Source organism: Camelina sativa, chromosome 18, assembly GCF_000633955.1.
Source record: "Camelina sativa cultivar DH55 chromosome 18, Cs, whole genome shotgun sequence".
Classification (NCBI taxonomy): Eukaryota; Viridiplantae; Streptophyta; class Magnoliopsida; order Brassicales; family Brassicaceae; genus Camelina; species Camelina sativa.
The window spans coordinates 4,699,085-4,711,312 of record NC_025702.1 but is presented as its reverse complement, the minus strand read 5'-3'; the positions used below and the strand labels follow the sequence as shown (position 1 = coordinate 4,711,312).

The 12,228-nt window shown below is 35.2% G+C and overlaps 3 protein-coding genes across 4 annotated transcripts; 1 reads left to right on the top strand and 2 right to left on the bottom strand.

The window, feature by feature from the left end:
• LOC104760538 (casein kinase 1-like protein 7) lies at positions 1–3,332 on the bottom strand. Of its 2 annotated transcripts, none has more exons than XM_010483475.2 (14): positions 2,767–3,332; positions 2,631–2,671; positions 2,309–2,378; positions 2,071–2,219; positions 1,874–1,969; positions 1,697–1,767; positions 1,501–1,562; positions 1,350–1,413; positions 1,167–1,251; positions 956–1,082; positions 781–866; positions 622–685; positions 397–521; positions 1–310 (listed from the first exon to the last, which is right to left on the bottom strand). In XM_010483475.2, the coding sequence occupies exons 1-14, from the start codon at positions 2,840–2,842 to the stop codon at positions 2–4; spliced, it is 1,425 nt and encodes a 474-aa protein (XP_010481777.1). In that variant the 5' UTR covers positions 2,843–3,332; the 3' UTR covers position 1. The 2 variants fall into 2 exon arrangements, with proteins under 2 accessions (XP_010481777.1, XP_010481778.1); XM_010483476.2 differs by having other exon boundaries at positions 1–307; positions 2,767–3,330.
• LOC104763136 lies at positions 6,580–9,472 on the top strand. The gene is made up of 6 exons (XM_010486552.1): positions 6,580–7,225; positions 7,307–7,617; positions 7,793–8,373; positions 8,505–8,732; positions 8,878–8,983; positions 9,074–9,472. Exons 1-6 carry the CDS (start codon positions 6,580–6,582, stop codon positions 9,470–9,472), a joined length of 2,271 nt encoding a protein of 756 aa, XP_010484854.1.
• On the bottom strand, positions 10,052–12,028 carry LOC104760535 (ABC transporter I family member 21). Its single transcript, XM_010483474.2, has 6 exons — positions 11,473–12,028; positions 11,129–11,289; positions 10,997–11,048; positions 10,772–10,908; positions 10,573–10,659; positions 10,052–10,477 (listed from the first exon to the last, which is right to left on the bottom strand). Exons 1-6 carry the CDS (start codon positions 11,618–11,620, stop codon positions 10,217–10,219), a joined length of 846 nt encoding a protein of 281 aa, XP_010481776.1. The 5' UTR covers positions 11,621–12,028; the 3' UTR covers positions 10,052–10,216.

The following is a 12,228-nucleotide window of genomic DNA, read 5'->3' as shown; positions in this document are numbered from 1 at the left end:
TTTATTTCCGAAGAGAGAGAAGCTCGAAGCTTCTCAATTGATCTTCCCGAGTGTTTCTTGAAGCTGTTGCACGAGAGAAAGACAAAGTCTTGGATTCATATCCAGCTTGCATTCTCTGGCTAGTCGAGGGACGGGCATTACCACTGCCACTACCACCACCGCCGCTTGATGATACCAGACGACTTGAAACTCGGCTTTCGCTTGGTCCACCTGCAGAACTTGGCCTGGAGCTTGAGGCAGCAACGGCTTTCCTAGAAGAAGATGTTCTGTATCTTGACGAACTGTTTGGTCTTTCAGAGTCTCCTTGCTGCTTAAAAAAGAATTACATTTGAGTCATTCTGTATAATAATTAGTGGTTCAGATCAATGAATGCGTTGGTAAAGTAAGAATTTTTACTGTCTGCTTAGCGAAAGGTCCATCATCAGAATTTCTTGATCTGGAACGATCACGTGGCGAAGAAGTTGCAGTCGGGTGTCTTCGGGAGAATGCCTCCACTGCACCCGGAGTTTTATAACGGGGTTCTTTTCAGACACAATTGGTAAACAAAATAAGTTTAGTGTGAGGAGTGAATGTGTATGGTTCTAAAATTTCCAACAGAAGCAGGAGGAGAAGAATTTTTACCTGCGATCCTCTCTTGTCTTCCAATGGGATCTGCGTTGAATCCTGGTTTCGCTGTTGTATGATGCTGAAAAAACCGAAAGATATACCTTTACGTTAAGCACACAGAAACACAAAAGCCAAGAGAGTAAAAAACATAAGTAAGCGATTTTCAATAATCACCCTTGTTCGTGAACTAGAACCAGCGCTGGTTCCGATTTGAGGATACTTTAGGACTGTCCAGTCAAATACATAATCGAATTGATAACCTGTAAGTTGTATACAGTTTTAAAAAATGAGACGAGAATGGCTTGAAACAGTAACTTTTTTTTTTATGAAAAATGATGTTACTGCGAACCTTCTCGGATGAACAGGTCGCGGAAAAGTCTCTTAAGGTAAGAGTAATCAGGTTTGTCATCAAAGCGTAAAGATCGGCAGTATTGGAAGTATGATACAAATTCAGACGGTTGGTTTTTGCACAACACCTACATCAAAACATTCCGTTAACACCTACATACCAACAAACGCCAAAGTAAAAAAATCATATAGGATTGTCGAGTAGTTGTAACCTCTATTGGAGTTGATACTTTCTTCTCGCTGATTCTGTCATACTTCTGCTTCTTTGTCCCCGCCTTTAATCCCTGCCACGGTAAGCTGATAGCCAAAAAAACAAAACAGAAAGAGTTTAAAATTTGTTCAAGAAAATATACAGAAGTTGAAAGACAAAAGGCGGAGAAACTGTAGACTCTAACCTTCCTTTGATAAAATACATAAGCACATAACCAAGTGATTCTAAATCATCTCTTCGACTTTGTTCTGTTCAATCACCAGCAAAGCTAACTAAGTATTTTGACGGGAAAAAAATAGCCAACTACATATAATACCACAAAACAACATTCTTACCGACTCCAAGGTGAGTGTTGACACTTGCATACCGAGCTGTCCCAGTGAGATTTTTGTTTTCCCTGCCACAATATTTTGAATTTTCCTTGAGTTCACGCAAATCAAGATGCAAAGATGCCAGATCCTTGAGTAAAGATAAGGGAAAAGAGAGAACACAGCATACTCTTGTGAGTCTGAAGGTCTCTATATTTCTTACCTGTAAGGAATGTGCTTGTGAGTCTGAAGGTCTCTGTATTTCTTCCCAAGTCCGAAATCAATGATATACACCTGCCATAGAGAGATATTATCACAGAGGTTTGAAGCAGAACCCGCAATCACGATAAATTTAATGTATGAGCATAATATGTCAAAGCACAAAGAAAGATTTTAGCACCTGATTTGCTTTGCGTCCAAGTCCCATTAAAAAGTTGTCAGGTTTTATATCACGGTGAAGGAAACCTCGAATATGCATATACTCAACCCTGTTAAGCTGAAACATAAACAGAGAAAACAAACCCCTCCATTACGAACAAATTCATCTACTCAGAGAACATAAGAGTCGGAAAACAGTTAGCAGATAGATAAACTCACTAATTGGTCGGCAAGCATGAGAACAGTCTTCAAAGTGAACTTCCTGTTGCAGTAGTTAAACAAGTCTTCAAGACTAGGACCTAGAAGGTCAATAACCATCACGCTGTAGTCACCTTCAACTCCAAACCACTTGAGGTTCGGAATACCAGCTTCAAAAGGAAAGAAACATAACAAACACTATTTAGTTATTTGCAAAAGAAGCATATACAATCATCACGAAGTTTTAATTGATACTTACATCCTCCTTGAAGCAGCATATACAACTTTGACTCATAATGAAGCTGGGGGTGCTTGGTCTTCACATTTTCCTAATAATTGTAATTGATAAAAAGACATCAGAATGGAGAATTAAGAAAAGTAAAGAAGCAAATCCAAAACCACACAACAACAACAAAGCTCATCTTAATGACAGAATGATTCAAGAAAGCAAATCTCTTTCTCATCACCTTCATGTGACAAGAATTTTTTTTACAAACAAACAACATCACATGAAAGTTGCAGTTAAATTAAAAAAGAACATCTTTATTTATGTTATTGATAAATGAGGTAAAATATTTTACCAGCTTGACAGCAACTTCTTCTCCTGTTTGAACATTTACACCTACAAAAAATCAATCAAACAAAATTTGTGTTAACCAACCCAAAATATCATAAAATTTACCAAAAAAAGCGAAATCGAATCGTCCTCATGGTTACCTAGATAAAGTTCTCCGAATGATCCACTACCAATTTTTCTTCCAAGCTTAAATTTCCCACCGATCACAAGATCCATCTTCTCCGATCTCGACAATTCCCAGAATCAAAAAAAAAAAAAATCAAAAGAACCCTCTTTTATTTTCCCCTCAATTAGCCCGTGGATCTGTTTTCCAATTCAGCATTAAACTCCCCCCTCAGATTCACGAATTCAACATCCAGAGATCGATGAATCCAGATTTCCAGAAGCCAATTCGCAATCAACGAGCTTCAAATACCAAAACCCACCATGAAACAAAAATCGATTGAACTCAGAACACTTCACCCCAAAAAGACCCGATTGCCAAAATTGATCAAAAACCCTAATCAGAAACGAAAAAAAGGCACAAACTTTGAGATGGATTTGACCCGGGGAATTGGGTACGAAATCGGATTGTCGTCGAACGACGAGAAGAAGATTTTGGGTAAATTAATAATACTACAAAGAGGGACGGCGAGAAGAAATTGAGATTTGTGACATTTTATTTTTGTCTGTCGCCTTTTTTTTTACACTTTAGAAAAAAGAAGATTTTTTTTTGGTTAAGTTAGGTTTTTTTAATTATTTGTACAGTCGGATAAATTAACAAAAATATCCTGATTAAGGTTTTGGGAAGGAAACAAAACAAAACAAAACAAAACAAAAGTTTTCGGAAGAAGAAACAAAAAATAATACGGTGGTTTTTTTTTGGTTTTTTTTGGTTTTTTTTTTTGATATTTTAGAGGTTAAGCGTAACATGCTCTAACAGATTAATTAATCATGTAAATATTTTTTGGATATTAATATTTTAATTTTGTTATTACCAAAATTTTTGAATTTTTTTAAAAAGATTTTATACCCGAAAAAAGACTATATTTTTTTTTTTTGTATTTTATGTAGCTGATTTTCCCATTAATTCATTGTTTGTAAACTTTACTTATGCTCCCCATTACCTTGTACCTTTCCTCCATGAGGATCACATTACAAGCTCTCTTAATAAAATAAGCTGTTGAAAAAACACACACGCACACACAAAATTTTTTACGTTTGAAACAATCGGATATTTTGTTTCCTTTAATAATCGTGAAATCTGGAATCACTATAAATTAATAAAAAGTTCAGTCTTAAGTTGACTATGTGTAATTTTGGTCACTATTCAATAATATAATAAGATAAAAGTTTTTGAAAATTCTATGTAAATATATGGTCATATCAATACTATAAATTAATAATTATATAATATTTTCAATATGAATATATATACATGTTCAAAACTTTAGTGAAATGTGACTTGTGATGTTTGTTTTTTAAAAAGATTTACATTAATTTTTGTTAGAGTTCATTTCTAATATTTTTACCATATTGAAACTTTTGGTTTTCTATTCAAGAAATGATAATTGTTGTTTTCTTTGTAATTGATTCTAAAAAATATGATTAAACCTTAATTTTTAATATATTGTAGCAAAATATTAATAAATTAGGAAAATCTTTCTATAATTTAACTGTTAATTTATCGATAAATTAATACCTTTATAAATTAATAGTTTTTCTCAATTCCAATGATATTAATTTATATAGGTTTTACAGTATTGCATTTGAGTTTTTGAAAGTGTAATATATATGAAAAATTAATGACTATAAGAATAATCATAAATTTAAAACGATTATCACATGATTGTGAAGAAGATTATGGTTCTATATAGTTATTCACGACCTCAACCTCTCTTTCAACTTCTTGGGATTGATGGACGTTAATTTTTCTCTATGGTCCACACTTAACAATTTTAGCAATGTCTACCGTTACATTCAATTTTGCTTCACTATATCCATGACAGAGCTTTTGTCCCCTTCTGATACTTGTATTTCAGTTGATCATATGATAAACAACTATAGAAAGTTCGGCCATGAAGAAAAATTAAAGAGAATGCATGTTCTCCGTCGATGGGAAGTCCAGTAATATACAGGACATCTTGGATGCCTAAAATCCACAGGGAACCCCTCTTCTTAAGTTGAAAAGTATAACAATCACGATCATAAAAGTGAACCAAGGCAGTCACAAGTTGCAGATTTTCGTAAATGATTTGAAACAAGCAGTTTTGACAAGGTTCAATATATTTGGATCAACTTTCCAAGAGAGAAATTTAATTAGTTGGAATTGTAAATGATTTGATTTTGTGAGGAATTGATAGATTAAACTACTAAAGGATGTTTTAGACTTAGGATTTTGAAAGAGTACTACTGTAATAATCATGAAACGAGTGACTTTAAAACCATAATTATAGATAGAGGGTAGTTTGTATATGGTTTAATTCAGTTTTTAGTTGAACCACTACAACAAATGTGAGTATTAATAGCACTAAAAGATAGCGTTTTTATGTTTTCCGCAATAAAAGAGATAGACACTACTTTTTAATAGCGGTTGCGTATTGGTTATGCTATTAAAAGTGTGTATGGTTAGAAAATGTGATTTTTTTTTATTTTTTTTTTACTCTGTACTTATTTTTAATTGCATGTGAGTGTCTTTTATGTTATCTTATGTTTAACCGGGATTTCATTTTTTGTCCTCCGCGTGTTAAAAATTTTGGCCTCACACTAAAAACTAAAACACTTAGGGCAAAATTAATAAAAAACCTTTCAGTCTCTCTCGCTCTCACTCTCTCTCTCTCTCTCTCACTCACTGCACATCGTGGTCGTCACCGTGTGGATTTCTAAGTTGTTGTCGATCCCGTCGTTTTCTTCTCTTCGTCGGTTCTTGAGGTACCCCGTGATTTCTCAGCTGTTGTCGATCCCTTTGTTTCTTTTATCGATTTAGGGTTCTTTCTAATAACCCATTTCCGAATAATTTTTTCTGAGTTTAGGTTTTTGTATCAATTTAGGGTTCTTGTAATAACCTATATTCGATTAAATTTTCTGGGTTTTGTATCGATTTTAGGTTTTGCAACTGGAAATCGTTGTTTGTCTGAATTTCCTTGTTATTTACAGAATGTTCTTTGTCTGAATGTCCTTTGTAAATTGTGTTTACAGATTATACCCATCTTTTGTCGAAGAAGGCTTTTTCTGAATCGTAAGATTTTGAATCCTTTCTCCCTGTTTTTCTATATTGTTGTTCTGTAATGTTAGCTAGTTATTTGAGTGTTTGATCAATTGGCTTTATATATTTGGTGGAGGAGCTGAGTTGTGTTTACTATGGAGAAGTCATGGGTTTGGTTACCTAGGTATGAAACTCTCGGTCATATTATTATAATTTTAAATTATTAGTGTGTATAGTTATATTGATAGTTGGACTTGTTTTACTTACAGGAATAGCAGTGAGTATGCTGAAGGGGCAAATAAGTTTGTGAATGCTTCATCAAAATCTTTGGGTTATCCTACTGAGATTTTATGTCCGTATATCGATTGTCGTAATGTTAGTCATCAACCGGTAGATGTAGTAGTAGATCATTTTAGTGATTAGAGGGATATATCATAAATACAAGAGGAAAGTAGTGTGGAGTATACATGGAGACACAAGTTAAGATAAGAATGATGATGGTCAGAGTTCTGGATTGGATGCTTATGCGTTGTTTAGTTCAGCTTTCAGTGATGATGGGGATAGTCCACACTCAAAGAAGCCTAATGGATCTCAGTTTGACAATGGTGAAATTGCAGAAGATTCTGAGTTTTGTAAGAAGTTGAATGAAGCTGAAACACCACTGTATTCGACATGTGATAATTACACCAAAGTCTATGCAATTATGGGCCTCTACCGCATCAAGGTGAAGAGTGGGATGCCATAAAACTTCTTTGACTAGCTTCTGACGATGGTCCACGACATGCTGCCTGATGACAACGTACTTCCAAAGTCAACAAATGAGTTGACAAGGTTCTTGAAGGTATTTGGATTTGGCTATGAAGTCATACACGCATGCAAAAACGATTGCATTCTTTATAGGAAGCAATATGAAAATATGGAAACCTGTCCAAGATGTAGTTCTTCAAGATGGGAAATCGATAAACAGACTAATACTGTGAAAGATGGAATACCTGCCAAGGTCCTTCAATATTTTCCAATCAAGGAAAGATTTCAAAGGATGTTTAGATCAAGAAGGATCGCTGAGGAGTTGCGTTGGCATTTCAACATTGCATCAGAGGATGGTACAATGCGACACCCGGTGGACTCGATAACTTGGGCTCAAGTCAATGGCAACTGGCGAGAGTTTGTTGCGGAACCTAGGAACCTTCGACTAGGTATTTCTACAGATGGTATGAAACCTTTCACTATTCAGAATACCAAATATAGTACGTGGCCGGTGTTCTTAGTGAATTATAATATGTCTCCAGTGATGTGTATGAAGGCTGAGAATATTATGTTGATGATGCTAATCCCTGGGCCAACTGCACCAACCAATAATATTGATGTTTATCTACAACCATTAGTAGATGAATTGAAGGACTTGTGGGAAGAAGGTATTGAAGTGTACGATGCATATTTGAAAGAGAAGTTCACACTTTAAGCTATCTTGTTGTGGAGTATCAATGATTATCCAGCTTTAGGGTCTTTGTCTGGATGTAAAGTGAAGGGGAAACAACCTTGTAATGTTTGTGGAAAGGATACACCACATAGATGGCTGAAGTTTAATAGGAAGTATGTGTATTTGGGAAATAGAAAACGACTTAGTCCTGGACATCCTTATAGACGTAGGAAAAGATGGTTTGATAACACAGTTGAGAAGGAGACTGCAAGAAGAATTCAAACCAGATCAGAAATATTTGAGGCGATTAAGAATTTCAAGAATGACTTCAGCAAACCATTGACTAGAGATAGTAAAAGAAAACGAGCCGAGTTATGTGAAGATGATGTAGCTCAGAGGAAGAATATGAAGAGGACTTTGATCAATGGCGGTGGAAGAAACGATTAATATTTTTTGAGTTAGCATATTGGAAGGTTAGTAGTTACTACTTACTTAAATATTTAATATATTACTCTATATTAGTCTTTGTTAATTAACTAACCCTCTTGATTTATTGTCTCAGGATTTGCCGGTTCGCCATAACATCGATGTTATGCATGTTGAAAAGAACTTGTCAGACGCTATACTGTCTATTATGATAAATAGGGCTAAATCAAAAGATGGAGTCAAGGCAAGGAAAGACTTGGCAGAGATGGGGATTAGAAGAAACTTGCACACACAAACCAGGGGAAAGAAAATTTACCTGCCGCCAGCAGCTTATTGGTTCTCTAAGGATGAAAAGATCCGATTTTGCAAGAGGTTAGCCAAGTTTAGAGGCCCTGATGGTTACTGTGCAAATATTGCAAATTGTGTTTCTCTGGATCCTCCGGTTATTATTGGTTTGAAGTCGCATGATCATCACGTCCTTATGCAAAACTTATTGCCTATTGCATTGAGAGGATTGTTGCCAAAAGGACCTAGAGTTGTTATTACTCGTTTATGCAACTATTTCAACCGGTTATGCCAGCGTGTGATTGATCCAAAAAAGCTTATTACTCTTGTGTCTGAGTTTGTAGAAACAATGTGTCAAATGGAGAGGATTTTCCCTCCTTCACTATTCGATATCATGTTTCACCTTCCTCTACACCTAGGAAGGGAAGCACGGTTGGGTGGACCTTTACACTTTCGGTGGATGTATCCGTTTGAGAGGCACTCTTTCTTATTTCTGAAATAATATTGTAGTTTGTTTTTAACTGTAAACAAATTGACAAATATGTTTTGGGATTGACCTATAGGTACATGAAAACACTGAAGACGTATGTAAAAAATTTTGCTAGGACAGAAGCGTGTATGGCGGAGGCATATTTGGCTGAAGAATGTCTTGCCTTTTGTTTAGAGTTTCTTAAGAGCACTCTACCAATACAAGAAGCCATCAACCGTAATGAAGATGTTGAATGTGATGAACATATCCTCGAAGGTCGTCCACTACAAAAACCGGTGGAAGTAACACTTTCATCTAAAGAGTTAGACATCTCATCGGTATGTTTTAATGAATACAGCCATTATGGATCCTTATATTGAGTAAGTTTACATCTATTAGAAATTGTTAATTTGTCATCGATCAGTTAAGAATCTATGAATAACATCTTGTTAATCTTTGTGACTCAGACTGCATTTGGAAGAATTGCAAGGTACTAATTTACGTTGTGCAAGAGATGAGACTTATTGTTGGAAACTTCATACTGACCGGTTTGCAAAGTGGATAAAAGCAAAGGTTTGTACAAACTATACTATCATATTATCAGTTTCAATTCTATCTCTTTATCTATCATTGACTGATGGTTACATGTAACCTTATGTTTAGATACCTACAAACTCAGAGGGTCATTCAACGAAGCTTAGATGGTTAGCATTTGGTCCACAACATACAACTCAAAGCTACAAAGGATATGTCATTAACGGCCATCGATTTCATAGAGACGACGTAAAGCGAATGACTCAGAACAGTGGAGTGACATACGAAGTTTTTAGTATGTGTAAATCTAGTGCTCGAGATAGTAGACAAATTGCAGAATACATTGTTTGCCGCAGCGTCATGCCGCAAATAGTTGCAACCATCAAACAAACAGAAGTATTTGTGTTTGCCATAGCCGCAAGTAAATGCTGCAACGAAACCAAGAGCGCCGGTCTAGTAATCATGTTTTTACATGACTACGGAGAAGATTCACGTCAATTGGTGAATTATTACCCAATAGTATTGTGAAGGCGTGTGATATCCGACCTATCCACACCAAACTAGGTCCGGGTAAAAAACTTGGATCTGAAGATTTGATCCGCAAAATTTGATCGGAATCCGTATCCAAAATTTTAAAATACCCGAACAGATTCCAAATCTCTAAATCCAAAAATCTAAATCCAAACCCGATCTAAACCGGAATCTGAACAGATACTCGAATATATCCACATTATTAATATATAGTAGTAATATATTACTAATATTTATAATTTTAATAATGTAAATGTCCAAAATATTAAGATTTTCGGATATTTTAGATATTTTGAAGTATTTAAACTATTTTTTAGTAAATTTGGATAAAAAGACTCTAAGTTTTTAGATTTGTTGGGTATTTTTGAATAAGTTAGACAAATTTTGATACTACATTTTGAGTATTGAGAACTTCGGGTAATCCGAATCTAAACCCGAAAAACTTGATCCAAAACCAATCTGAACCAAGTCTAAAAATATCCTCCTATATCTCTAAAACCCAAAAACTCAAAAAATCCAAAATACCATATCAGAACCCGAACTGCCAGACATACACCAAACTTTGGACAGAAGCGGTTCAATTAACGTAAAATAATAATTTAATTTAAAACGGTGTTTTACATAATTTCTTTCATTTGTGTTATAAAAATGATCGGATTCTAAAAGATGAAACACCATGGAAAACAAAGACATTAAGTGGAGGTGCTCTTATTCTTACTGATCTCTTATAGAAGTTAAGATTCATCGGTAATACGCCATTTGTCTAGAGGACATAAATGGAGACGTAACAACAGGTTTCTTCTTCGTCTTCTTCTCGACTTTGGTTTCAGACCGGAGCCAAGATTCAACAACAGAGAGCAGATTTGGTGAGGTTTTGAGATCCTTGATGTCATCCAATTTGGCCGAGAGTTTCAGCTCTCCTCCATGAATGTAAGCCAGATGACTAGCCCATGTCTCTAGACCGTCGAAAATATGAGTTGCGTATACAATTGTAGCTCCTCTCTACTCAATTATAAAACAACAAAATTAGCATTTGATGTTTCTAACCATAAGCTCATAGACATCTAAAGTCAAAGTGGATCTACTGAATGGCTTACCTGTTCACATTCTTCTTTAAAGAATTCCAATAAATCCATCCTAGCAACAACGTCGAGGTCGACAGTAACCTCATCCAGTAATAACACCTGTGACGATCATTACAAAATTTTAAGGATCGGAATATGATGAAACAAAAAAACACAGACCATGATGAAAAGTTGATGTGTACAAAATCAATATTTTGGTTGTGTGTATTACCTTGAAAGGATGTAAAAGACCCATACATATTTGCACACGACGTCTCTGGCCATCAGAAACCTTATGCATACGCCATTGAAGATTGATATCAAGAAGATCAATCAACTTCTCTCTTCTCACAGGATCAATCCCTTCAACTGAAACACATAAACATACTAGTAAGCACAAAGAAACAATTCACCATTTTCGAAAAAAAAAACTCATACTAGGATCAGAGAATCCCACCTCCAAATATCATATGTTCTGCTGAGAAATCTCCCTGAAGAGGAATGTCACCCTAAAAATTTCCAAAAATATTCTCACGTCAGTGTTTTAAACTCGAGATCTCAAAAGAGTACAGGGTTGTGGTTTACTCACAGCAGAACCAGCAGTTTTACTCCATGATCCTCCAAGGTAAGACAAATCACCACTACAAACAAGCTCTGTATCATGAAATGCCGAACGATCAAGCACTTGTACAACGTTCTTTCCTCCAACCATATGCTTTCCAGCCAGAATCTTCAATAATGTTGTTTTCCCTGTTCAATGATCCAAACCACACAACTACGATCATCATCTCTTGAACCAAATCGAACACTATCTATCAAAACAGAATCACACGAATCACATTTCTATATTCGTCAAAGCCCCCAAATCTATCTAGTATCGATTCATAGATACAGAAACAACCAAAAAAATCAATTTTTTTTTTTTTTTTTTACCAGATCCATTAGCACCAACCAAGAGACAACGAGATCCAGCGGAGAGATCGATGTTGAAATCGAAGAAAATAGGATCCTGGACATCGTAAGAAAACTGCATTCCGCTAACCCTAATCGCACCGACACCATTTTCACCGTTCACCGCCATTTTTGTTTTCCGATCAAAATAGAGAGAATTAGTAGTAGTATATCCCTTGTCTGCTTAATCTGTTGTTCTTTAAATACGTTCCGTTTAAACGTAGACCTGATCAGCCCATTAGATTACGGCCACGTCATGATCTTTTCTGTCCATTAGATTTAAATACTTTGGTCTTCCGTTGATACGTTTAACCAGCAGAACGCTGCCACGTCACTCAATGTTTCTCACCGACACCAGAATGAAATGACATCGTACTGGTTAGACTTAGAGATGACATGTAATTTGGCACAACAATTTTTACACTCTCAACTAGTGCAAAATTGTAGGTTGAATTGAGTCGCCTACAATTCTGAAATGTAAATTTCGGATTTTGCAACACTTTCCTGACAAGTTAGAGAAAAAATAATTTGATAATTGTTATAAATAATAACATAAATATATATATATATATATATATATATATATATATATATGTATATATGTGTATATATGTATATATGTATGTGTATAATGAACTATATAATTATACAAAGAAAATGGAGGAGGAACGTGGGAGAGGAGAAAGTGAGGAAAAGCAACATTAACACATTTATTGTTTTTCTTCTTCTTATGTCTAT

Coding starts and splice junctions, on each gene's coding strand:
- LOC104760535 (XM_010483474.2), bottom strand. CDS start 11,620: ATGGCGGTGAACGGTGAAAATGGTGTCGGTGCGATTAGGGTTAGCGGA. Junction 11,049..11,128: donor GTAAAACTGCTGGTTCTGCT/GTGAGTAAACCA, acceptor GGAAATTTTTAG/GGTGACATTCCTCTTCAGGG. Junction 10,660..10,771: donor GTCTTTTACATCCTTTCAAG/GTAATACACACA, acceptor TGATCGTCACAG/GTGTTATTACTGGATGAGGT.
- LOC104763136 (XM_010486552.1), top strand. CDS start 6,580: ATGGTCCACGACATGCTGCCTGATGACAACGTACTTCCAAAGTCAACA. Junction 8,374..8,504: donor CACCTAGGAAGGGAAGCACG/GTTGGGTGGACC, acceptor ATTGACCTATAG/GTACATGAAAACACTGAAGA. Junction 8,984..9,073: donor CAAAGTGGATAAAAGCAAAG/GTTTGTACAAAC, acceptor CCTTATGTTTAG/ATACCTACAAACTCAGAGGG.
- LOC104760538 (XM_010483475.2), bottom strand. CDS start 2,842: ATGGATCTTGTGATCGGTGGGAAATTTAAGCTTGGAAGAAAAATTGGT. Junction 2,672..2,766: donor ATTCGGAGAACTTTATCTAG/GTAACCATGAGG, acceptor GATTTTTTGTAG/GTGTAAATGTTCAAACAGGA. Junction 2,379..2,630: donor AAGAAGTTGCTGTCAAGCTG/GTAAAATATTTT, acceptor TACAATTATTAG/GAAAATGTGAAGACCAAGCA.